Below are 24,296 nucleotides of genomic sequence, written 5' to 3' on the forward strand. Positions count from 1 at the left end.
CAGCCTGCCCTCCCATTTCCTGCATGTGGGAAGAGGGCTCAGCACCTTTTCACCTCAGTAGTTAATCATCCTTCCTGGGCAATGTCAGCATCATTGACAGTACATCATTAGCATTTAGGCAAAATGTCCACAGATTCCTTTCCAGCCTTCTGTTTAGTCACTTTCTTCCAAATGAGATGGTTTGCTGTCCATTGGCCTTTGTATTCCCTTAGCAGCCTAAGTTCTTCTTATTTCTCCAAACTGAACTATGTATAGGCAGAAAGCATAGACACAAAGCTATCAGTTTGCCCTGCAAACAGACTACCAGAGTAATTTTCCGAAAACATCGGAAGGTAATTCACTCCTGTAGACTGATTTGGAGCTCCCCAATGTGCAGGATGAAGCCATCCAATATTTGGTGCCAACCTAGCCTTTGGATCCTTCAGTTTTACCCTAACAGTATTTTGTACTGCCTCAGAAAGTGTCCTCATTCTCTCCACACTCAGAACTTTCCTGAATTCCCGGCTTTGTACCAGAGATCTTTATGGCCATGGAATTCAGCTGTTTATTCAACAGATGTGCATTGAGCACCACTGCCCTCCCTAAATCCTACCTATTCATAAACCAAACTCATTTCCCACCTGATGCATCAATCTGGGAAGTCATTCAGAGGGACTCTGTCTTACTTATTTTGGCAATCTTGACATTCCACCTGCTCCCCCAGTAGTTTGTTCAATAAACCGTCACTGTGCTTGGGACAGAGTAGAACTCAATGTTTACTGCAGTTGTGTGTTTCCTACTTCCTCTGTTCAAAGTCATCTTCCTTGGAATCTCTTGCTACCTATGTTATCTTGTGAATTCCTGACATGTTGTCTTTACTCCTTGCAGGCTTTGGGGTAGCGTTTTGCCCAATGCAGGTGCTTTAAAATTTTTGATTAATGGGTTGGAGAGATATCTATGTAACCAGCTGAAGTATGTAGCAAATGGCATATTGCCGACCCTCAGATCCCCTGGGAGATGACCCTGAGCTGGTGAAAGTCTGCACACTTACACAGGAGTGGGGGCCGATGGAGTGGGGGCCGATGGAGTGGGGGCTGACTGGTTCCATCAGCAATTTTCCTATACCTTTCACATACATGCTTGCGGCACTGTTATCAGTTGTAAATGCATATGCCTCCCTCAGCTATAAACTCCATTCAGAGCATGGTGCATGACTTATTTCCAAACTGCCTAGCGCTACGCTTAGTACATTGGACAGATGTCATGTAAAAATAAAGTATGGCGAGATGTGTAGAAGACTGAACCTGAGAAGAGGCCAGGAGCTCAGACTGTGACAAGCGAATTCGGCGAGTGCGGGGGAAGGGAGCCGAGTTCAGCGGTTTGAATAAAGGCCCGGTCAGCCCCGGGTTTAAATCTTTGTTCCTTCCCCTTACTAGCAGTATCCCTCTGAGAGTTTCCTTATCAGCGGAACCGGATGATGACCATCACTCCATACAACGGCAGCAAAGAAAAAAAAGATGAAATGTGTTAAGAGGGGAACAGTGCCGGCGCGCAGGAAACGCCAACGTTAATTTCCCTCCCAAAAGGGCACCAAGGAAGTTGTCCCAATTCTGAGAAAGCCACCCGGGGTCATCTCAGCCCCGGGTTGGTCGGAGCGGCTCCGTCACTCAAATCCTTCCCTCCGTCAGCGAGGCAGCGCCCGCCAGAGAGCAGGGGCCCGTCACTGACGCCTGGCCAGCTCGCCGCCGCCCGCCGCCGATCTGGCCGCAGGCACCCGGCGCGGAAGGTCGGCTTCCTGCCCTTACGCTTGCGTCGGCTTCGTTCAAACAAGCCGCTTTCGCCAGTACCCAATCAGAACGCCCGATCTTCGGCCGCCGCCCAATGAGCGCGTGTAATGGGGGGAAAAAAAGGGCGTGAAGCCCAATCGCAGCGCCATCACACTTGAGGGCAAAGAGGTTAGGAAGCCGGCATGGCGCTCCGGTCAATAAAATCGATAGCTGGAAGCTGCCTGTGTTCCAGGCTAAGGCGGTGCGGTAGCGGCGCCGCCATCTTCCCCGAAGGCATCTTCCGGTGCCTTTCACCCAAGTTCGGGCAGGAGTTTCCTGAATAACAGCAAAAGGTTTCCGTTAGTCCCGCAAGGCGGCTGATTCCGATTCCCTCAGGGCCTCCCCAGGCACGCTCAGCTCCGGCCCGGCGGGGGTTCCCAAATCCCGGGGTCGGCCGGGGGTCCAGGCCGGGACGGCGAAGGCCGTGGCGCCGGCTTCTGGGGTCCAATGGCGCCACCTTCGGCTCCGCTCTCCGCGCGGGGACCAGGAGAGGCCGGACCCGGCCGGAGAAGGGGAAGGAGGCCGCGGGCGGTGAAGTTCGCGGACGTGGCCGTGTACTTCTCCCCCGAGGAGTGGGGCTGTCTGCGGCCCGCGCAGAGGGCCCTGTACCGGGACGTGATGCGGGAGACCTACGGCCACCTGGGCGCGCTCGGTGAGGCCCGGCCCAGTTCGCCTCCGCGGGGCCCGAAGGCTTGGAGGAGCTCAGGGCGGGGGGCTGGGGGTGGGGGGGGCGACGGCAGTTTGTCCAGAGTGTCCGGGGACCTGGCCCGTGACCCGGTTGTGTCAGGGGAAGAGGACAGGGGCTTGGCAGCAGGTGACACCGGGTAGATCTTTTACCCAGCCTTATCTAGGAGCTGGACGTCTGACTGGTTCTCCTTCCCCAGGGTGCGCAGGTCCCAAACCAGCCCTCATCTCCTGGTTGGAACGAAATACCGATGACTGGGAACCGGCCGCCCTGGATCCGCAGGAGTGCCCAAGGGGGTTAACAGTCCAAAGAAGTGAGTGAAAAATGCCCGTGCAGGGCCTGCAGCCTCTAACGACTCCGTCTAGAGTGTTGGTGGCTAGGGGTACCTATGGCCCATGCTGTAATGCTTTATTTACTGTGATTGTTTTCACAGCTTCAGGGTCTTGTCTCTCTGATGGTGTTGGGTGTGTCCACCATACAGTGATTTACATGTCAGTTTGCAAACTAAGGGTCCGCAGTTCTCTATTGTGTGAATGAATCTGTGAGCTTTTGAAAGGAGCTACCCCTCTTGGCCTCCTTCCCAGGATCCCTGTCCTCAGTCTGCTCTGAACTGTACTCTGACTGAGACACCTGGTACCTCTCTGAGTTTCTGGATTTTGGCTGAAGGGATCTCATGGGGAACAGCTGCCTGGGGTGCAGGGCTCTCTTTCTGCCCTTTTGGAGGGGTGACCCCTAATCAGTGAAGGAATCTGCGCTCTCCTCAGGATCAAGCAAGGCTCTGATTAATGCCATTCAGGTTGAGCAGCCCCAGATCCACCCACAGGGGTGGATGTAACCGTCTGGGCTGCCGTTTCTGTGCTAGATTCTCTGAGACCAGGGCTATCTTTCCAAGATTCAGATCTCACCATGATACTTCCTTGCTAAAAACCTTTCAGTTTTTGCCATGGCAGGTTGTCAATGGCTGTCAGTTATTTCTAAGTCACTTGGGGAACTCGGTAAAAAAATACAGATTCCTAGGGGCACCTGGGTGGCTCAGTGAGTTAAGCATTTGCCTTTGGCTCAGGTCATGATCCCAGGATTCTGGGATCGAGCCCCGCATCAGGCTTTCTGTTCCATGGGAGCCTGCTTCTCCTTCTCCCTCTGCCTGCAGCTGCCTCTGCTTGTGCACTCCCCCCCACACCCCCACCCCCGTCAAATAAATGAATAAAATCTTTTAAAAAAATACAGATTCCTGTACCCAGAACTATTGATTTACTCTGATGGATGTCTAGGACCTTGTATTTCTTTTTTAACAGCCCCAGTTGATTGGCATGCATGTTTAGGTTTGAGACCCATTGGATAAAATAGAGTCCATGGTCCTGAACAGCCCTGGTTCTGAGAGTGTGGTCCTCAGACCAGCAGCAGCATCACTCAGGAAAGAACCAGATACAAATTCTTGGGCCCCGTCCCAGACCTGCTGAATCCAAAACGGTTTCAATGAGCCATCCAAATGATTCTGATCACAATAAAATTTGAGAACCACTGGCTTAGAGGGCCTTATGACCTAGTCTCTGCCAGCCTGTATCTCGTATTTCCACTTCCTGCCTTAACACTTACCTCTTCAAAAACTCCTAATTTCTCAAGCCTGCATAACCTGCAAGAAACGCTTCCCGACTTCTCCAGATTGAGCTTGGGACTGCTGGACTACCCTCCACATTTCTGTAGTGGTGCGTCACAGTGGGATGTCTGTGGCCCTAACACTCCCTGAAGACGGGCTGAGCCTGTTTGTCTTCTAACCTGTGACGCTGTCATAGGCAAGGGGAGGGCCCAGTATTTGTTAATATCTCCCTGTGTTTCTGTAGAAACCAGAACCAGAAAGAAGAACGGAGAGAAGGAAGTGTTCCCACCTAAGGAGGCGCCCCGAAAGGGCAAGCGAGGCCGGCGGCCCAGCAAACCCCGCCTGATCCCCAGGCAGACTTCTGGGGGCCCCATCTGCCCTGACTGTGGTTGCACCTTCCCTGACCGGCTGGCCCTGGAGAGCCACAAGTGTGCCCAGAATCTGAAAAAGCCTTACCCTTGCCCAGACTGCGGCCGCCGCTTTTCCTACCCGTCCCTGCTGGTCAGTCACCGGCGGGCACACTCTGGCGAGTGTCCCTATGTCTGCGACCAGTGTGGCAAACGTTTCTCCCAGCGCAAGAACCTCTCGCAGCACCAGGTCATCCACACAGGCGAGAAGCCCTACCACTGCCCTGACTGTGGCCGCTGCTTCCGGAGGAGCCGGTCCCTGGCCAATCACCGGACCACGCACACCGGCGAAAAACCCCACCAGTGCCCCAGCTGCGGGCGGCGCTTTGCCTACCCCTCCCTGCTGGCCATCCACCAGCGCACGCACACGGGCGAGAAGCCCTACACCTGCCTGGAATGCAACCGCCGCTTCCGACAGCGCACCGCCCTGGTCATCCACCAGCGCATCCACACGGGCGAGAAGCCCTACCCGTGTCCGGACTGCGAGCGGCGCTTCTCCTCGTCCTCTCGCCTGGTCAGCCACCGGCGGGTGCACTCCGGGGAGCGCCCCTACGCCTGCGAGCACTGCGAGGCCCGCTTCTCCCAGCGCAGCACGCTGCTCCAGCACCAGCTCTTGCACACGGGCGAGAAGCCCTACCCGTGCCCGGACTGCGGCCGTGCCTTCCGGCGGAGCGGCTCGCTGGCCATCCACCGCAGCACGCACACCGAGGAGAAGCTGCACGCCTGCGCCGACTGCGGCCGCCGCTTCGCCTACCCCTCGCTCCTGGCCAGTCACCGGCGCGTGCACTCGGGCGAGCGGCCCTACGCGTGCGACCTGTGCTCCAAGCGCTTCGCCCAGTGGAGCCACCTGGCGCAGCACCAGCTCCTGCACACCGGGGAGAAGCCCTTCCCCTGCCTGGAGTGTGGCCGTTGCTTCCGCCAGAGGTGGTCTCTGGCCGTCCACAAGTGTAGCCCCAGGGCCCCAAACTGTAGCCCCAGGGCCGCTGTAGGGGGCGCCGGCCAGAAGGGCAGTGCCCTTTAGTACGGGAAGGACGGTAGATTCTCACTTCATTTCATGGAGGGGTCCAGGGAAGGGAAGGAGAAGCCCCGGGTCGTACAAGGCAGAGTCCGCAGGAAAACCCGGGTCTCCTGCTGCGGACACCTGAACTTTAGTATATTTCACCACACTGGCTGCCGGACCGGTTGTGTCTAGAACGGACAGTCCCGTTAGGACAGGGGACATCGCGTGGCTCTTTTCCAGGCTGCCCTATCCTGAAAGAATTTCTGTGTGTGGATATCAGGGCTAAAAGTTCTCCCATCTATCTTAGGGGCTGTTTGCTTTTCTAGTTTGTGCATACAGGGATCACCTGTCCCCTTGTATACAGTCCGGAGAATCCCATTTGTGGGGGGCGGTATCTTGCCCTACTCTGCCCCTTCCTCCATACCAGGGTTAAACAAACCTGGTGTAGCCCCCTTTTTTCAACACTCCTGCCAAGTGGTTTTTTACCCTTGCTTTAAAACCTCCCTTGACAGGGAGCTCACTACCTCACAAGGCAGGTCATTTCACTGTGGGATAGCTCTGATCTTTAGAAGGCGGTTAAGTACCACCTTCTCCTTCCCTAGAAGCCTTGCCCAGAGTATGTAATACTTCATCTACATGACAGCATTTCAGATAACTTAACCACAGCTGCTTTGCCCATGTTTTCAGGTTAAACGGCATTATTTGGTCAATCATTCCTTAAAGACGGGGTTTTAGTCCCCACGCGTGCTTTCTCTCCAATGTCCCTTTTAAAGGGTCATGCAAAAATAAGCCAGCACCACAGTGTGCCCGGTACACCTCCTTGGTCTCTACTTGTTTTAACAGCTCTAGATTGCACTGAATTTGGGGGTGGTGACACCATAGCAGGGCTCCATTGGGCTGTAGACACATACATACCTAAGCCTTTTTTTTTAAACCACGTACTGTGAAGCTAAGTCTTCTGCCCCCTGTGTTTGGAAAATTGATTCAAGTTGGGTCTGGGACATAGGCAAAGTGAGCTTTGGGAGGAGACTGATTTTAAGGAGAAGGAGGGGAGCTGTGGTCTAGCAGCAAGAGGTAAAACTGGGACTAGTCTGTACTTCATCCAGTGGATTTGGATTAGTTCCAGGCAGCCAGTGGCTAGAAAATCCTTGAGAACTGGGCCTCACTCCTCCCTGATTCTCAGCCGAATAAGGAGACATCAGCACAGAACCTTCCATGAGTCCTCAGTCAACATTTTTCATAAAGTGAGATGAGGCCATTCAAGGAGGGTAGAAAGTTAAGTAATTGAATACAGGGCAGGAAGGAGTCTACACTCATCAAGTTGTGTTCATGCCTGCCTTCCTTACAGAAGCTCCCAGGGCAGTGGCGGCAATGTGTCTTAATCTTTGATATGCCTCCCTGGCACCCACCCCCGCGTAGATGCTCAGTAAAGCTTTACTGCATTCAATGAACAAGGCCTACCACTTTGCCTTGGGTAGCTGCACCAAATTGGAATTTTCAAACATGACTTCTCTCCTATTCAACAGCTGGAGTGGGTCATGTTCCTACCCCTGTTGCTTGTATCTTCAGCTCTCCCAATCTCAGCCCCAAAGTGGGAGAGCAGCTGGGGAACACAGTGTTTGTAATTACCTCTGTGGTATTTAGCAAGTTGCATTGTAACTGTTGGTCTATTTCTCCTTGGATGAATGGATGAGCTGCCCCAACACAGGGGTCATACCAGATTGGGTCTCATTAAAATGTCGATAAATGATGTTCCTTGTTGAATCACTGTTTATAAAATATAAGTCTAGGTCCTTGACTGGGTAAAAATTTTTAGTTCTGATGGAGACCTGCCTTCTCCTAACAGAGAGCTATTCCAATGTCTGCCTAGCTCTGTATTAGAGCTGGCTATTCTACTTTTATCACCAGGCTGATCCAACTCTTTATCTAGGAATTTTGTAACTTTCTTTGGGCCTGGATTGTAACTCATAAGACTTGGAGGCCAAGTTCCAGTGTGTGTGCAGTCAGTGGAGGGCCAAGATGATCGACAACTTCCTAGGTCCCCTAAGGCACTTCCGTCCCAGCGTCCATTCCTGACCAGCTGTGATCCTGGCCCTGTTTTCAGTGGGAGATCCCAGTATCCTTCCAATTTGTTCCCCCCCCCTTCTGTTTCAGGTAGTTTGTTTCTGTTACTTGCAACCCAAAGAATAAACTAATCCACCATCCCAATATGGATTTATTGCCCATGAGCTGTGAAGAGGGGAAAATTGCAGTGCTGCTGAGAGGAGCCAGCACACCCTTTCCTGATCTCCAACCTCAGTGAGCCTTCAGTATGACTTAAGTCTTCCCTGCATCCTTAACCAGTGAATACCTTCTCTTTCACTAAAACCCAAGGTTTCAAATAGGAACTCTTAACATTCCATTCCCCACTGACTCCACATTTACCAGTATTTACTTAGGCGTGATGCTCACCAACATGGCTGTGCTTGATTTCATCTACTGCCCTCTCGGGGACTTTGCTACATCTGTTATTCTTTCTCTCCTCTTAGTTTTATGGTTTCAGAGTCCCTCTCCTGTCTGGAACACACACATGCCAGTCTAAAATCTGTCTTTTTTTAAGATTTTATTTTTAAGTAATCTCTACACCCCACACGGGGCTCGAACTCGCAGCCCCAAGATCAAGAGTCGCATGCTCTACTAACTGAGCCCGCCAGGCGCCCCTCAGCTAAATTTCTTGAAACAGTAGCCTACATTCACTGTATTCTTTGGCCTACTGCAACAGCATTTATGATGGGCCAGGTACTGTGTCTTAACACTTTATATACATTCCAATGTGATGTGTATGAGAACCCCACAAAGTAGTTGTTTGGAGATACGCTTCCAAGTGTCTCTCACATTGCCCTGTATCTTGCTGAGTATGCCAAAAATGCAAGGCCTTGCCTTCAACAAATTGTTAGACGAGCCGATTCCAGACCTAGAGCCTCTTGAGTGAGGAAAGGTTGAGTCCCTTGATGAAGGACTATGTTATGTTGGCAAAAACATGCTGTATATCTTCCTTTTAGCCTTTTCCAAATATACCATTTCCCAGGGTGGCAGGATACAGGAAAAGGGAAAGTAACTAGAGTTGTCAGGGATTACTGGACATTAGATCTAGACACATTCTAATTCTTGGAGATCCAAAACATCACTGTAGTTCACAGTGGATTCATGAAGATCAGGCGTGTACAGAAAAAGGTTAACTCAGCAGGCCTACGTTGCTCAAACCCTGAACATTCCAAAGAAAGCTCATCTTCAGGACTAGCACTTGGCTCATTCCTGGGAGATAAATTCTGAGCCCTTGTAATATTTTGCCTGATTAGGGTGTTTTCGTATGCTGGAGGCCTCGAGCCATGCTGTACCAGTCTGACCAGATGAGTTTATCCTAACAATGTGGTTTATGATGAATGCCTGTTTTTGCTCTGGGAGACAGAGTCTGAGTAGCTGAGATCAGTCATGTGAGTACTCCATGTCTGTGTAACTGACTCCCCAGTAAAAACCCCAGACACCAGGCTTTGGGTGAGTTTCTCCAGTTGGCAACAGTTCACACATACTGTCACAAATCATTGTTGGGAGAATAAAGTGCATCCCTGTGCAACTCCACTGGACAAGGACATCTGGAAGTTTGTAAGTTCGCGCATGTCTGGTTTCTCCTGGACTTTGCCCCATGCACCTTTTTCCTTTGCTGATTTTAATCTGTATCCTTTTCCTTTAATAAGCTATAACCTAGAGGAAAGAAAGAAAGAAAAGAAAGGAAGGAAGGAAGGAAGGGAGAAAGGAAAGAAAGAAAGAAAGAAAGGGAGAGAGAGAGAGAGAAAGAAAGAAAGAAAGAAAGAAAAAGAAAGAAAGGGAGAGAGAGAGAAAGAAAGGGAGAGAGAGAGAGAAAGAGAAAGAAAGAAAGAAAAAAGAAAGAGAAAGAAAGAAAGAGAAAGAAAGAAAGAAAGAAAGAAAAGAAAGGAAAGAAAGAAAGAAAGAAAGAAAGAAAGAAAGAAAGAAAGAAAGAAAGAAAGAAAGAAGAAAGAAAGAAGAAAGAAAGAAAAAAAGACAAGGCCCTGACGACTCGTTTACTCTTCCCCAGCCATTTCTTAGGGTTGTGTTTGCATTAAGCAACCGTGAGGGAGAAGTAGTGTCTCTATGTGGGACAAAGAGCAGCTTGCTTACTACTTACCACAAAGCACCAGGTTCCCCAAGTTCATTGTTCCTCCCCCACAGTGCAACTCACCGTGTGCCTAGCATCCATCGGGCCCTTCCATGTTGCCTCTGCGGGGCTTAGGAGGCAAAAGAGCCGATACATACACGATGCTCAGGTGGCTTGTGCCATGAATAAGGTCTTTCGTCTATGACATTGGATTCTCTTGTCTTCGGCCAGCATCCACGAAACAATGGGTAACCTTAAATTGCACACCTGACAGTAGGTATTATTTCCTTTTAATAGAGGAGGGAACTGGGCGCCTGGGTGGCTCAGTCGGTTAAGCGACTGCCTTCGGCTCAGGTCATGATCCCAGGATCCTGGGATCGAGTCCCACATCGGACTCCCCGCTCTGCGGGGAGCCTGCTTCTCCCTCTCCCACTCCCCCTGCTTGTGTTCCCTCTCTCGCTGTGTCTCTCTCTGTCAAATAAATAAAATTAAAAAAAAAAAATAGAGGAGGGAACTGAGGCTCACTGATAATATTAAATAACTTGTCCAGGATCACATATCTGGTAAACCTAAGGGCCAGGATTCCAAGCCAGGTCTGACTCCAAAGCTGGCTGCAATACAAGGTATTACTCCACTGAAACCGTCCTTTAAGACGCCTCATGACTTAGTTAGCAAATCAGTAATTTAATTTTTACCTTATTTATCTTAGTTTTCCTACTGAAGCTCTCTTATAACTTAGTTTTCATGCACCATTTTCTTCTTGTGTTCCTGGTGCCTCTCATGGTTCCTTCTAGTGTGTACACGTAGGAATTCCTTCTCAGCGTTTCTTGGGAAATGTATACATTTCCCCAAGTTCCAAGAACTGGGAACATGCAAAAAAAAAAAAAAAAAAAAAGTACCATAATTGTCCTGTGAATTAAAGCTTTACAACAAACACAGAGAAGGGGTGCCTGGGTGGCTCAGTCAGTTAAGCATCTGTCTTCAGCTCAGGTCATGGTCCCAGGGTCATGGGATCGAGCCCCGCATCGGGCTCCTCTCTTGGAGGGGAGCCTGCTTCTCCCTCTGCCTCTGCCTGCCGCTCCCCCTGCTTGTGCTCTCCCTCTCTCACTGTCAAATAAATACATAAAATCTTTTTAAAAAAATAAACAGAGAAGTTACTGGTTTAGATGTCATTAAAAGCAAGACCAGGAAATTCTCCTAGAGTTGAAAGTGAAAGTCAACATACCTGTGAAAGGGACAGGAGGACCTAGAATAAAAGATGTCACAACAGGATCGGGTAACCTCGCTTGTAGCAGTGGCCGGGTGGTAAGTCTGTGTCCCGGGTCCCGCCTGCTGCTAACCAGGAGTCAGTCTTGCAAATAAAATATTCTATTCACAGGATACTTTGTACATATCTCCTATAAATGGTGTTCAAGAAATAAGTTTTGGAAGTAAAATAAGTTGGCCTCTTAAATTGCTGTGGAAGTCACAAAATTGCAGATTTTTTTGTGGTAAAATATACATAAAATTTGCCATGTTCACCATTTTTAAATATACAGTTCAGTGGCATTAAGTACATTCACAATGTTGTACAGCCTGCCACTATTTCCAGAACTTTTCATCATCCCAAACAGACACTATGTACCCATTAAATAATAAACAAATACATGAATGTTGTATTTACAATATTGCTAGTTATTACCAAATTGCTTTCCAAGGAGGCTGCATGAACTTACACTCCCATTAGCGATATGTGGGAGTGCCTCAGTGTATCATTCATTCCTTCATTCAACAAGTATCTTGGGCAACTGCCACAGGCCGTGTAATGTTCTTGGAGATGGAAATGCAACAGTGGACAATATAGTCTTTGCCCTCATGGAGATTCCAGGCTAAAGAAAAAGACAAACAGTATCAGAAAGTGGTCAGTGCAGGATGAGGGGATGAAAGTGACGAGGGGGACTATTTGGGGACAGGAGTGTCAGCAAACTTTCTTCCCCCTGCCCACCCTCTTCAGCAAACTTTTTTTCCCCATCAGAAAACCTTTTTTTTTCAAGAAACTTTTTCTTTTAAAGATTTTATTTATTTATTTATTTGACAGAGAGAGAGAGAGAGAGCACAAGTAGGCAGAGAGGCAGGCAGAGGGAGAGGAAGAAGCAGGCTCTCCACTGAGCAGGGAGCCTGATGTGGGGCTCGATCCCAACCTGAGCTGAAGGCAGCCACTTAACCGACTGAGCCACCCAGGTGCCCCCATCAGAAAACTTTTTGATCCCTGCTCATCTGAAAGCTGAAAAATACCATCATGCAATTCTACTTTGCGTTCCTGTTATGAGTGATTATTTTTTCAAATGCTTTAAGACATTGCTGTATTTTCTTTTACGTGAATTGCCATTTATATTGTTTTACCTATTTTTCTGTTGTTAGTCTTTGTCTTCTGCATTTGTAGTTCTTTAATAAGAAATTAGTCCTCTGGAATATAATTTGCAAATATTTTTCTCAATTTGTCACTGTATATTGACTTAATGATTTTTTGCTACATATTCTTTCTTTATGCAAGTTTTCACCCCTTGTTCTTTGAAAGTAATACATTCTCGGGGCGACTGGGTGCCTCAGTTGTTAAGTGGCTGCCTTCGGCTCAGGTCATGATCCCAGGGTCCTGGGATCGAGCCCCACATCGGGCTCCCTGCTCCGTGGGAAGCCTGCTTCTCCCTCTCCCACTCCCCCTGCTTGTGTTCCCTCTCTCGCTGTGTCTCTCTCTATCAAATGAATAAATAAAATCTTTAAAAAAATAAAGAAAGTAATACATTCTCTTGGAAGTTACCCTTAAATTTTCAACACATATATCTAACTTAAGTCTAATATTTCTCATTATCTGTATGCCTATTTTTATTTTATTTTTAATATTTTTCTAGTGAAATGCCACAATTTTCATTATTCGGTGCCACACATTGTGCTTTGACTCATATCGTTTCCTCCAAGTTCATCTGGGAAGGGTGGCCATTTGCTGGGAGACTGCACAAAATATGGAACGCTTCATGAATTTGCGTGTCATCCTTGAGCAGGGGCCATGCTAATCTTTCTGTATCATTCTGATTTTAGTATATGTACTGCTGAACGAGCACTGTATGCCTATTTTTTAGTTTATTTTTAATTTTTTTAGAGAGAGCAAGAGAGCAGGGGAGGGGCAAACGGAGAGGAAGAGAGAATCCCAAGTAGGCTCCACACCCAGTGTGAGCCCCATGCAGGACTCAATCTCACCACCCCAAGATCCCAAGATCCCAACCTGAGCCAAAATCAAAAGCGGGTCACTTGGGGTGCCTGGGTGGCTCAGTTGGTTGGGTGTCTGCCTTCCACTCACGTCATGATCCTGGCGTCCTGGGATCGAGTCCCACATCGGGCTCCCTGCTCAGCGGGGAGTCTGCCTCTCCCTCTCCCTCTTTTGCTCTCTCTGTCAAATAAGTAAATAAAATCTATATATAAAAAAAAAAAGTGGGTCACTTAACTGAGCCACCCAGGTGCTCCTGCCTATTTTTTAATCTAAAATGAAAAATACGGGGCGCCTGGGTGGCTCAGTCATTAAGTGTCTGCCTTTGGCTCAGGTCATGGTCCCGGGGTCCTGGGATGGAGCCCGCATCAGGCTCCCTGCTCCGCGGGAAGTCTGCTTCTCCCTCTCCCACTCCCCCTGCTTGTGTTCCCTCTCTCGCTGTCTCTCTCTGTCAAATAAATAAATAAATACATACATACATACATACATACATACATACATACATAAAATGAAAAATACTGGGGCACCTGGGTGGCTCAGTCAGCTAAGTGTCAGATATTAGGTACTCACCTTTCACTTTTATTGTACACAGTACAGTATTTTCACAGGGACTTGCTAAAGGATTTAAAAGGTTTTTAATCTTGGGGCGCCTGGGTGGCTCAGTCGTTAAGCGTCTGCCTTCGGCTCAGGTCGTGATCCCAGGGTCCTGGGATCGAGCCCCGCATCGGGCTCCCTGCTCGGCGGGAAGCCCGCTTCTCCTCTCCCACTCCCCCTGCTTGTGTTCCCTCTCTCGCTGTCTCTCTCTCTGTCAAATAAATAAATAAAATCTTTAAAAAAATAAAAAATATAAAAAAATAAAAGGTTTTTAATCTTTTGGAGGAAAAAAATCTAATGTTGACCAAAATCTCCAAACTATAGGTAAAATATAAGGACCTTACAACATTTTCACTTAAGTCATTATACTCCCATTTAGGTCACAGCAGACACTCCTCTGCAACTGAAGGATGGAATGATTAAATGTGAGGAATTTATTAAATAAGAGAAAATGTCCTTCCAGAAATAAACCCTTATATTTATGATCAAGTGATCTTTTTCTTTTTTTAAAAAAATACTTTATTTGAGAGAGAGAGCACAAGCAGGGGGAGGAACAGGAGAGGGAGAAGCAGACTCTCCACTGAACAGGAAACTCGATGTGGGGCTGATCCCAGGATCCTGGGATCATGACCTCAGCCGAAGGCAGACATTTAAGTGACTGAGCCACCCAGGCACCCCCTTTCTTTCTTTTCTTTTTAAGTAGGCTCCATGCCCAACGTGGGGTTTGAACTCATGACCCTCAGATCAAGAGTCCCAGGCTCTACCAACTGAGCCAGCCAAGCACCCCTATGATCAATTGATTTTCAACAAAATTGCCAAGACAATTCAAAAAGTGAAATGGTCTTTTCAACAAATGGTGTTGGGACGAGATATACACATACAAAAGAATGAAGTTGGATCCCTACCTTCAACCATATATAAAAATTAATTTGGGGACCTGGTTGGCTCAGTTGGTTAAGCATCTACCTTCGGCTCAGGTCATGATCTCAGTGTCCTGGGATCGAGCCCTGCAATGGGCTCCGTGCTCAGCGAGGAGTCTGCCTGTCCCTCTGCCCCTCCACCCACTGTGCTCTCTCTCTCAAATAAATAAAATCTTAAGAAAAAAATAACTCAATATGGACAAACCATAGACCTAAATGTAAGAGCTAAAACTATAAAACTCTTAGCAGTATACACAGATGTCAATCTTTGTGATCTTGGATCAGGCAATGGTTTCTTAGATATGACACAAAAAGCACAAGTGATGAAAGATAAAGATACACTGATTTCATCAAGATTAAAACTTGTGCTTCAAAAGAGATCTTGAAGAGAATTAAAAGATGGTCTGCTGAATGGGAAAAAATATTTCCAACTGATGTATCTGAAAAGGGATTTGAGTCTAGAATATATTTTAAGAACTCTTACACTGATACCAAAGCTACACAAAGACATTATAAGAAAAGAAAATTACAGACCAATATCCCTTACAAATATTGATAGAAAAATCCTCAAAAAATACTAGCAAACCAAAGCAGCACATTAGTAGGGTTATACACTATGACCAAGTGGGATATATTCCTGGAATATATATATATATATCTCTATGCTCAGCAGTGAGTCTGCTTCTCCCTCTGCCTCTGTGCTCCCTCTCCCTTTGTGCTCTTTCTCTCAAGTAAATAAATAAAATCTTTAAAAAAATAAACTGACATAGAATAAAATGCAAACAAATTTTAAGTGTGTATTTGCTGAGTGTTGACAATGCTTACACCCAAACCTCTATCAGGATATAAAACACTACCATCACCCAACAAAGTTCCCTTCCTGGTTAAACCCATCCCCATCCCGCCAGAGACAACTCCTTCTCTAATTGTGTCCCCACCACAGATTCATTTACCCTGTTATAAAATGTCATATAACTGGAATCCTACAGTGTGTATCCTTCTGTCCACGGCTTCTTTCATTCAGCCATAATCTCTTTGAGTAATGCTTCTTTCAGATCTTCAATTCTTGAATTCAGAGCTGGGAGAGTGCTCCCACACCCAATACAGTACCTGAGAAAGCTCAGAAATAGCTCCTCAATAATGTTACCTGGATTAGTTTCCCATTGCTACTATAAGAAATTACCAAACTAGGTGGTTTAAAATAACACAAATTTATTATCTTACAATTCTGTAGGTCAGAAGTCTGAAAATAGGTCTTACAGGACTAAAATCAAGGTGTTAGCAAGGTTGCATTGCCAATCTCTAGTGGAGAATCCTTTCCTTGCCTTTTCCAGCCTCTAGAGGCTGCCCAAAGTCCTTGGTTTGTGTCCCCTTTCCAGCAATCCATCACTCCCGTTTTTGTTGTCCCATCTTTTTTGACTTTGATCTTCCTGCTTCCTCCCTCCCATTTTTTTTGTTTACATAAATTAACTCATTATTATAGGCTAGCAATGTTTCAAATGAAAAAAATTCCTTCAGTCTTCTGATGGACAACAGAAGCAGTCTTGTAGGTCCAGGCACCACCACCTATCATTCTCATGCAGGAACCACAATGCCAGATCGTCACAGCTCGTGTTTTCATCTTTGGTTTTGCCACAGAAGGAGCAAAAATGTACTTGGAGTGCTGACTTATTTCAATTTTTTTTTAAAGATTTTATTTATTTCAGAGAGTGAGAGAGAGAGAGAGAGAGCATGAGTGGGGGGGGGTGAGGAGCAGAGAGAGAGGGAGAAGCAGACTCCTCACAGAGCAGGAAGACCGATGCAGGGCTTGATCCTGGGACTCCAGGACCATGACCTGAGCTGTAGGCAGATGCTTAACTGACTGAGTCACCCAAGCGTCCCTTATTTCGATTTTCTTCATCATTTTCCTGAGGCACCATAATGGGTCCTGTATTTACTGACAATTCTGACCTTCTTGGTGCATTTTAGCCATGTCGCTGCAAACTAGCTCCGAGCCCAGAGGAGCCTCCCATCTCCCTTTTATAAGGATCATTGTAATTACATTGGACACGCTGGTATTCAAGATAGTCTTCCCATCTGAAAATCCTTAGCTTGATCATATCTGCAAAGTCCTGTTTGCCAATATAACATATTCACAGGTTTCAGGGATTAGAACATGGACATCTTTGGTGTCCATTACTCTGTCTGCCATGTCACCTGAATAAATAAAAGACCTTAAAACCACGCTTCTCAAAACTGGGCAGCTTGAAGATACAAAATAAATATATCTTCTGGATATATCAATGCTTCTTGTGGATTTGGGAGAAAATCTTCTTTGAATCAGCAATTCTGCTTCTAGAATTTTATTCTACAGACATGCTAATATATGCATCTAAAGAAGTATATCTAAGGATGTGATTGCAGTATCTTATGGTAGTAAGACTGGAAACAAACTAATTGCTCATCAACAGAAAATGAACTAAATAAACTGTTTTATCCATACAGTGGAACACTATGTATGCAGCCATTAAAAAAAGCAATCTAGGGCGCCTGGGTGGCTCAGTTGGTTAAGCGACTGCCTTCGGCTCAGGTCATGATCCTGGAGTCCCTGGATCGAGTCCCGCATCGGGCTCCCGGCTCGGCAGGGAGCCTGCTTCTCCCTATGACCCTCACCCCTCTCATGTGCTCTCTCTCTTTCATTCTCTCTGTCTCAAATAAATAAATAAAATCTTTAAAAAAAAAAAAAAGCAATCTATATGTGCTGAAATTAAACAATCTACAAGATGCATCAAGTGAGAAAAGAAAGCAAAGTGAACAGTGTGTTTATTATGCTACTTGTGAAAAGAAAAAAAAAAAAAAGTATGTTTTTATGTACCTAAATTATCTCCAGAAGGACACAAGAAGCAGGTTGCCTCTAGGAAGGGGAAGGAAGACTAGAGGGAGGAGACTTTTTTTTTTTAATTGAAGCATAACACACATACATAAGTGTGCAGGTTAATTTTCACAAACTGGGGGCGCCTGGGTGGCTCAGTTGGTTAAGCGACTGCCTTCGGCTCAGGTCATGATCCTGGAGTCCCTGGATCGAGTCCCGCATCAGGCTTCCTGCTCGGCGGGAAGCCTGCTTCTCCCTCTCCCACTCCCCGTTTGTGTTCCCTCTCTCGCTGTGTCTTTCTCTGTCAAATAAATAAATAAAATCTTTAAAAAAAAAAAAATTTTTTTTCACAAACTGAACACTTCTGTGTAACCAGCATCTAGATCAAGAAACAGAATATTAGCAGCACTTTACAAACAAAAAACTTGGATTAGTAATAGCTTGGATTAGTTTTACCAAATTTTATATTTTATATAAATGGAATCACATATTACATGTTATTCTGTGTCTGGCTTCTTTTGCTCAACACCATGTCTGCAAGATTCATCCACATTATGCTTGTAATTCTATATCATTCATTCTCATTTCTGAGCAGTATTCTATGAATAGTATTCTGTAAATAGTATTCCCATGAATATTCCACAATATTTTAATTCCTTTTTCTACTGTTGTAGATAGTTTCTGGGTTTTGGCTATTGCAACTAGTGTTGCTGTGAACATTTGAGCACATGTCTTTCAGTAAACAAATGTATGCGCTTTTGTTGGGTAGACAGGGAGGAGTGGTATTGCTGGGTCATAGGTATGCATATATTTAGCTTTAGTAGATACTGCCAGTTTTCCAAAGTAGTTGTACCAACTTACACTCCACCTGCAGTGTAAGAGCATTCAACATTTGCAAATCTTACTTTTGACTATGCATTCTATTGAATGTGGTTATATTATGGAATAGAATGCATAGTCACATGAATTGTAAAGCTATACTATGTCTTCAAAGTGGTTTCACTGTGGGGATGGTCAGCTTTTTTGTTATATCTCTAGAACTTTCCTTCGCTGCTCCTATATTAGTTGGAAAAGTCTGAAAAACAGATTAAGAGATGATCGGATTCGTTTCCCAGTTTTATTACTCATTTATGAGCTGTCATTTAAACACAAGTTTTCCGATTGAGACAGGGTACAGTAAGCACTTAGCTAAGCCTTAACACTTAGCTGAACCTAGAAGCCAGAAAATAACTTTGAATCTGGCTCTGCCGCCGGTGTAGTCACCTAGGCTTTCTGTTCCTCAGCTGCTGCGTCTGTGAAAGGCAAGACATCTGTGACCTCGGGCCATGGGCCAAATCAAATACCGGTAGGAACCGGGGTAGCCTTGCCCTGAGTACCCAGAGCAGGCGGGGACGGGCCATCCCTCACTTCCAACATCTCCAGAATCGGCCTCAGTCTTAGCCCGTCGGCTTTTACTCACCTCCAAGCCCGGGACATCGGCATCTGCTCACAACAGGTCTCATGTAGTAGTAAAAGGGAGTAGCTCCAACCCGTCAAAACCTCTTTTTTTAGGACCTGTCCGGGAAAAGCCAGGTGAAAAGAGAGCCTACTGCCCCTCCGCGTCCGCCACCTTCAGACCAGTCGCTCCCTTCCCTTCAGCCTTTTAAATAGGCCGCTCCGGCATGACCAATCACAGCCTTCCTTCTTCCCCAGTCCACCCAGCGCTGTCCAATCAACGCACGTCATCTACGGTTGGCTGCGCTGCGGCTCCAACCTCCCTTCTGGTTTTCGCCTTGGTACCTAACGGCAGACAGGAAAGGCAAGGGAGGTTGAGGCTGGAGGGACGCCATGTTGGTCAAGGGCAGTGCTCTGGCCCTTAAGGACTTTTTCAGAAGACAGGAAGCCTCTAGCGTTTCCACATATTCCGGAAGCCTCTCTTGGCGTAACCCTGGAGAGCTTGCCCATGGCGCCGCCCTTGGCCCGGCTCCCGGCGGATGTACCCGGGGAAGCCGGGAGCGGGCCGACGAGAGAAAGCAGCCCCGGGGCCGTGAGCTTCGCGGACGTGGCCGTGTACTTCTCCCCCGAGGAGTGGGGCTGTCTGCGGCCCGCGCAGAGGGCCCTGTACCGGGACGTGATGCGGGAGACCTACGGCCTCCTGGGCGCGCTCGGTGAGGCCCGGCGGTCCAGCCAGGACCCAGTAATCCGTGGGAAGGGGGGACTAACTGATGTCCCCAGAGACAAGTGGGCTGGAAGTGTGGGGCACTGAGGAAGCACCCTCATCCTCCCCTCTCGGGTTCTCAGCCGAACCCAATGTTTCCCCTCCGCAGGATTTTCAGGCCCTAAACCCGCTTTTATTTCTTGGGTGGAAGGAGAGGTGGAGGCGTGGAGCCCGGAGGCCCAGGATCCAGAGGGTGAGACCCCAGCAGCTGTCATCAGAGACAGGGGGAAGATAACAGGTACTTCACTTCAATCCCAGTATGGGACCTTTGAGAACCCCCTCCCCCAACTCGGATCCACAGTACACACCGCCCCCTCCAAAGCCCCATCGTGTCTCCCTACACCTCATCTCCAGAAAGTTCCAGTGTCCCTGCAAAATGGCTCATAGAAGAGCTAAATTGGGACTTATAGCACCACTTAATTATACAGGGAATCCCTAGTTTAGTGCAAAATAGTGCCTGAGTTGCCAGGGCAGCCAAAGGAAAGGAGAAACACATCTGTAATTTGGTTTTTGTTGTGTAATAAAATGAAGACAAATGTTCCTTTTGGATATTATGTGGATCACACTGTAATGATAATGTCATTCATCATAGATCTTAAAATCAAGAAAAGGTGTTTTTTCTGCAGCCATGTCATAATAAATGCTTGTTCCCAGGTCTTCCCGTGGAACCTGGAGTCCAGTCCAAGTGTAGACATTTTGGCGATGGCCTTGAATGGCACCAAGGGAGATCATTTAATGGCTGTTTTGCAAAGGGATCATAAACAGGTTCAGGACTGTAAGCTCTATGAAGGCCGGGACCATCACCACCCTCATTGCCTGACAGAGTAGGGGTTCAATATTGTTGACACTTCCATTTATCTCCAGTTTTCAGAGCTTTCTTGTGTTAACACCAGCCAGACGATGAATTTTGCTTTTACTCCAGGATGGCTTTCTGGGCTTGATGAGACCCCCGTCTCAAAGACTGCCATATACTCAGACACTCATGGTGCCTCCCAGGGAAGGCCACTGTATGGAACGTGCTCGTGAGTTTCAAGTCTTATCTTTTTCCCTGTCTCAGGATCCAGGGATGAGAGTGAAGAGAAAGAAGAACTGAAGAAGAGTCCAAAGCAAAAGGAGATGGAGCATGAGGAAGTGTCTCTCGAGGAGTGGTTACCATCCAGCAGGCCGCCTGGTGCCAATCACAGAGCCTCCTGCCCAGCGCTCTGCTGGAACTCAGGGCGGAGCCCAGTCAAGCCTTGGTTCACGGATACCACCACCCGCAGATCACCCTACTCTTGCCCAGACTGTGGCCGCAACTTCAGCTACCCCTCCCTCCTGGCCAACCACAAGCGGGTCCACTCTGGGGAGCGGCCCTTCCCCTGTGACCAGTGCCAGGCTCGTTTCTGCCAGCGCAAGTATCTGCTCCAGCATCAGGTCATCCACACGGGTGAAAAGCCCTACTCCTGCCCTGATTGTGGACGATGTTTCCGCCAGAGGGGTTCCCTGGCCATCCATAGACGGACTCACACTGGGGAGAAGCCCTACCCATGCCCAGACTGCAAAAGCCGCTTCACTTACCCCTACCTGCTAGCCATCCACCAGCGCAAGCACACAGGCGAGAAGCCCTACAGCTGTCCCAGCTGCGGCCTCCGTTTTGCCTACAGCTCCCTGCTGGCTATCCACAGGCGCACGCACACGGGCGAGAAGCCCTACCCCTGCCCAGACTGTGGCCTCCGCTTCACCTACTCATCTCTCCTCCTCAGTCACCAGCGCGTTCACTCGGACAGCCGGCCCTTCCCCTGTCCACAGTGTGGGAAAGGCTTTAAGCGCAAGTATGCCTTGGAAGCCCATCAGTGGATCCACCGCTCTGGCAAGAGGCCGAGGTGGCGGCGGCCTGCAGTAGGGCTCTCGGAGCCGATCCTTGTTTTGGGAGGCCAGGATCCCCCAGTTCATTTCCGGTACTTTCCAGATATATTTCAAGAATGTGGGTGATAGAGCTCACAAGAAATGTCTTCTTTGGAAGGGAAAAGGCAAAGTTTATGCATTTGAGGGATAAGGAATGGAAAGGAAGTAGGCATTGAAGGAAAACAAAGCTCTGAATTAAGGGAGCACAGAGCTGGTCCTTTGGAAGGAGGCAGGAATCTGAAAGGCCACCTGAAGGCTGACCCCATTTTTTGAGGCTCCTGCTCCCACTTCCAAGTCCCACTTGGAGTTTCTTCCCAGCAAATCATTTACCTACCTGGCTTCCCCCCCCCCGGATTGTTCTCTCCATTAGAGCATTCTGCTTTCTGGCCTGTAACTCTCCTGTTCCTCAGAGATGGGGTCCCCACATGCAAGAACACACCTTGGGCCTATCCCCGGTGCCGGTGGGGAGCTCATCCAAGGATTCTTTTACCCAGTGCCGATGAGACATCTGGCAAGGAGACGCACGTGGTGTCAAGCCACTGTTGGCACTCTTTGGTCTTAAAATCTTGAAGGTGACCACAGGAAGGAGAACAATGGCTTCAGGTGGGGAACCATCCTGCCCCATGCTCACTCTGCACCTAGTGCACAAAAGTGTCAAGCTTAGCGTAAAGGGTTTTTTTTTCCCCCTCAAACTTTTATGAATTAGTGATTGCAGTGTTTTTCTCTTCAGATATTTGCATGTCGTCCGGATTTTACACCTCCTGAATAAAGATGTGTTTTTGGGCTACAGCAACTGGAAACATAACGTTGGCACTTCTTTTTAAGAGAGTAAATTACTTGTGATTAGGCTTGAAATCAAGGCCAAGTATCTCCAGTGTAGTTTTTAGTGTAATGCTTGTATGTCTCAGCAGTTAAGAGGGGTCTTTCTGACCCACTTTGATCTCCTAGCCGTACTTCTGATCAGGAGCCTATTGATGGAATAAGGATGTGGGTGGGACTAAGCACAGCTGCATGCCAGGAGTGGTCCTGGGGGACTCAGTTATCTCTGTGAACAAGAGACTGCTCTTGGAACCCCTGGGTTCCAAAGATGATTATGAATGGAAACTGGGTGTTATTTTACCACACCACACAGGCTCTCCTGAATTGGTAGACCTGGATTCCAGGTTTGGCTCAGTCCCCACTAGCTGTGGGGCCGTAAGCCTATCATTCAACCTTTCTAAGCCTTCATTGTCTCACTTGGCAACTCCACAGGGTTGTCTGAGATAAAACATGAAAGCACCTCACAGATCGTCGTAGTTTGACGAACAAGTGGCTGAGTGCCCCCATAACGTTTTATAACCTTTTTCGTTCAAAAGAGTTGTAAGAATTTTTTGGGAAACACGCCCTTTCTACAATTAATCTAGATTCTATAATTGTGCTACATTTGCTTTATCACATGTCAATCGATGAATCCATCCCCTATCTGTTCATTTATACATCTTATTTCACAGTAAGCTGCTTTATCACATGTCAATCGATGAATCCATCCCCTATCTGTTCATTTATACATCTTATTTCACAGTAAGTTGCAGGCATCATTATACTTCATCCCTAAACACTTCAATGGAAGGCTAAGCTTTATGCAAGAAACTTTAGCTCTCCCTTAAAATTCAAATATGCCGGGGCGCCTGGGTGGCTCAGTTGTTAACCGTCTGCCTTCTGCTCAGCTCACAATCCCAGGGTCCTGGGATTGAGCCCCGCATCGGGCTCCCTGCTCCGCGGGAGGCCTGCTTCTCCCTCTCCCACTCCCCCTGCTTGTGTTCCCTCTCTCGCTGTGTCTCTCTCTGTCAAATAAATAAAACCTTAAAAAAAAAAAAAAAAAATATATATATATATATATATAAATAACATACTACCTAAGTAAACAAAGGTATTTTTTGGTCCAGGTGAAATCCTTTGTCGTTTCTCTTTAGGTAAAGTTGATTCTCTGTTTAGAAGGAGACTCCTATCTGAAGATACATTTTTCCTTATTCCATTTCTACACTATTCACCACAATGAGTGCAGTGAGGCCCCTCCAGGACTCAAGTTTAAAAAGTTACAAAACAAGCAAGTAATTGTTGAGATGAAATCAGCAGAAGTCATACCAAAAGCCAGAAGTATTCCAGGTGAAAAACAGCAAGGGTGGGGCAAGAAAATATAAAGACGGAGAAGGCACTAACTTAGTCAACAATGAAGGACATTTGTGAACACAAAGGAGAGACAGCGTGTGCTAGGGCAGGCAGGAGATCCAAGGTTCTAAGACCAGATAGTGGACTGCTAGCAACAGAGATGTAGGTTTTGTTCGTTAATCCAACAACTAGCCCCATGCTTAGCAAACAGCCCCTGGCATCCTGCCTGATTGCAGGAATATTCCCAATGGGATAAACCTATCTAGTATCTAGGGACGCCTGGGTGGCTCAGTTGGTTAAGCGGCTGCCTTCGGCTCAGGTCATGATGCCAGGGTCCCGGGATCAAATCCCGCATCCGGCTCTTTGCTTAGTGGGGAGCCTGTTTCTCCCTCTGTCTGCTGCTTCCCCTGCTTATGCTCTCTCCATCTCTCTCTCTCTGACAAATAAATAAAATCTTTAAAAAAAAAAAAAGCTATCTAGTATCTATAGTCCAATGCCAAAAACCATTAAGATGATCCACCTCCACTAAAAAATAGGAAGATATTGAAACTAGGAAGCAGAGGATATAATTCAGGACAGTAGGGAAGTCAGACGCTGGATGACAGCTGAGGCCCAGGCAAGTCTGGAGAGAGAAGACCGAGGGGTCAAGGAAGGTTCCCCAGGGAAAAAGTGGTAATCTGAGATTTGACACTATCCCTGGTAATTTAGGACAATTTAAAGAAGCAGAGGGGTGCCTGGGTGCCTCAGTCAGTTAAGCGTCTGCCTTTAGCTCAGGTCACAGTCTCGGAGTCCCAGGATTGAGCCCAACCATCAG

The 24,296-nt window shown here is 47.5% G+C and overlaps 2 protein-coding genes, 1 long non-coding RNA gene and 1 other non-coding gene across 9 annotated transcripts; 2 read left to right on the forward strand and 2 right to left on the reverse strand.

Annotated features, from left to right (window-relative positions):
- The first annotated feature begins 1,700 nt into the window (after positions 1–1,700).
- On the forward strand, positions 1,701–7,244 carry ZNF689 (zinc finger protein 689). The gene is made up of 3 exons (XM_036074255.2): positions 1,701–2,457; positions 2,690–2,803; positions 4,332–7,244. Exons 1-3 carry the CDS (start codon positions 2,253–2,255, stop codon positions 5,513–5,515), a joined length of 1,503 nt encoding a protein of 500 aa, XP_035930148.1. The 5' UTR covers positions 1,701–2,252; the 3' UTR covers positions 5,516–7,244.
- A 3,172-nt stretch (positions 7,245–10,416) lies between these two features.
- On the reverse strand, positions 10,417–19,011 carry LOC118524195 (uncharacterized). Of its 3 annotated transcripts, XR_013448757.1 has the most exons (4): positions 18,713–19,011; positions 13,459–13,693; positions 10,873–11,515; positions 10,417–10,754 (listed from the first exon to the last, which is right to left on the reverse strand). It is a non-coding gene; the product is annotated as an uncharacterized LOC118524195 (long non-coding RNA). The 3 variants fall into 3 exon arrangements; XR_013448756.1 differs by having other exon boundaries at positions 10,417–11,515; XR_013448758.1 differs by lacking the exon at positions 13,459–13,693 and having other exon boundaries at positions 10,417–11,515.
- Positions 12,641–12,745, reverse strand: LOC118524211 (U6 spliceosomal RNA). The gene has a single exon (XR_004911507.1). It is a non-coding gene; the product is annotated as a U6 spliceosomal RNA (small nuclear RNA).
- A 7-nt stretch (positions 19,012–19,018) lies between the features above and the next one.
- On the forward strand, positions 19,019–22,127 carry ZNF785 (zinc finger protein 785). 4 transcript variants are annotated; one of them, XM_036074256.2, is made up of 3 exons: positions 19,019–19,400; positions 19,534–19,688; positions 20,508–22,127. In XM_036074256.2, the coding sequence occupies exons 1-3, from the start codon at positions 19,081–19,083 to the stop codon at positions 21,419–21,421; spliced, it is 1,389 nt and encodes a 462-aa protein (XP_035930149.1). In that variant the 5' UTR covers positions 19,019–19,080; the 3' UTR covers positions 21,422–22,127. The 4 variants fall into 4 exon arrangements, with proteins under 4 accessions (XP_035930149.1, XP_035930152.1, XP_035930151.1 ...); XM_036074258.2 differs by having other exon boundaries at positions 19,065–19,400; positions 19,602–19,688; XM_036074257.2 differs by having other exon boundaries at positions 19,066–19,400; positions 19,560–19,688.
- Positions 22,128–24,296: the final 2,169 nt, after the last annotated feature.

Source organism: Halichoerus grypus, chromosome 6 (genome assembly GCF_964656455.1).
Source record: "Halichoerus grypus chromosome 6, mHalGry1.hap1.1, whole genome shotgun sequence".
Taxonomy (NCBI): Eukaryota; Metazoa; Chordata; class Mammalia; order Carnivora; family Phocidae; genus Halichoerus; species Halichoerus grypus.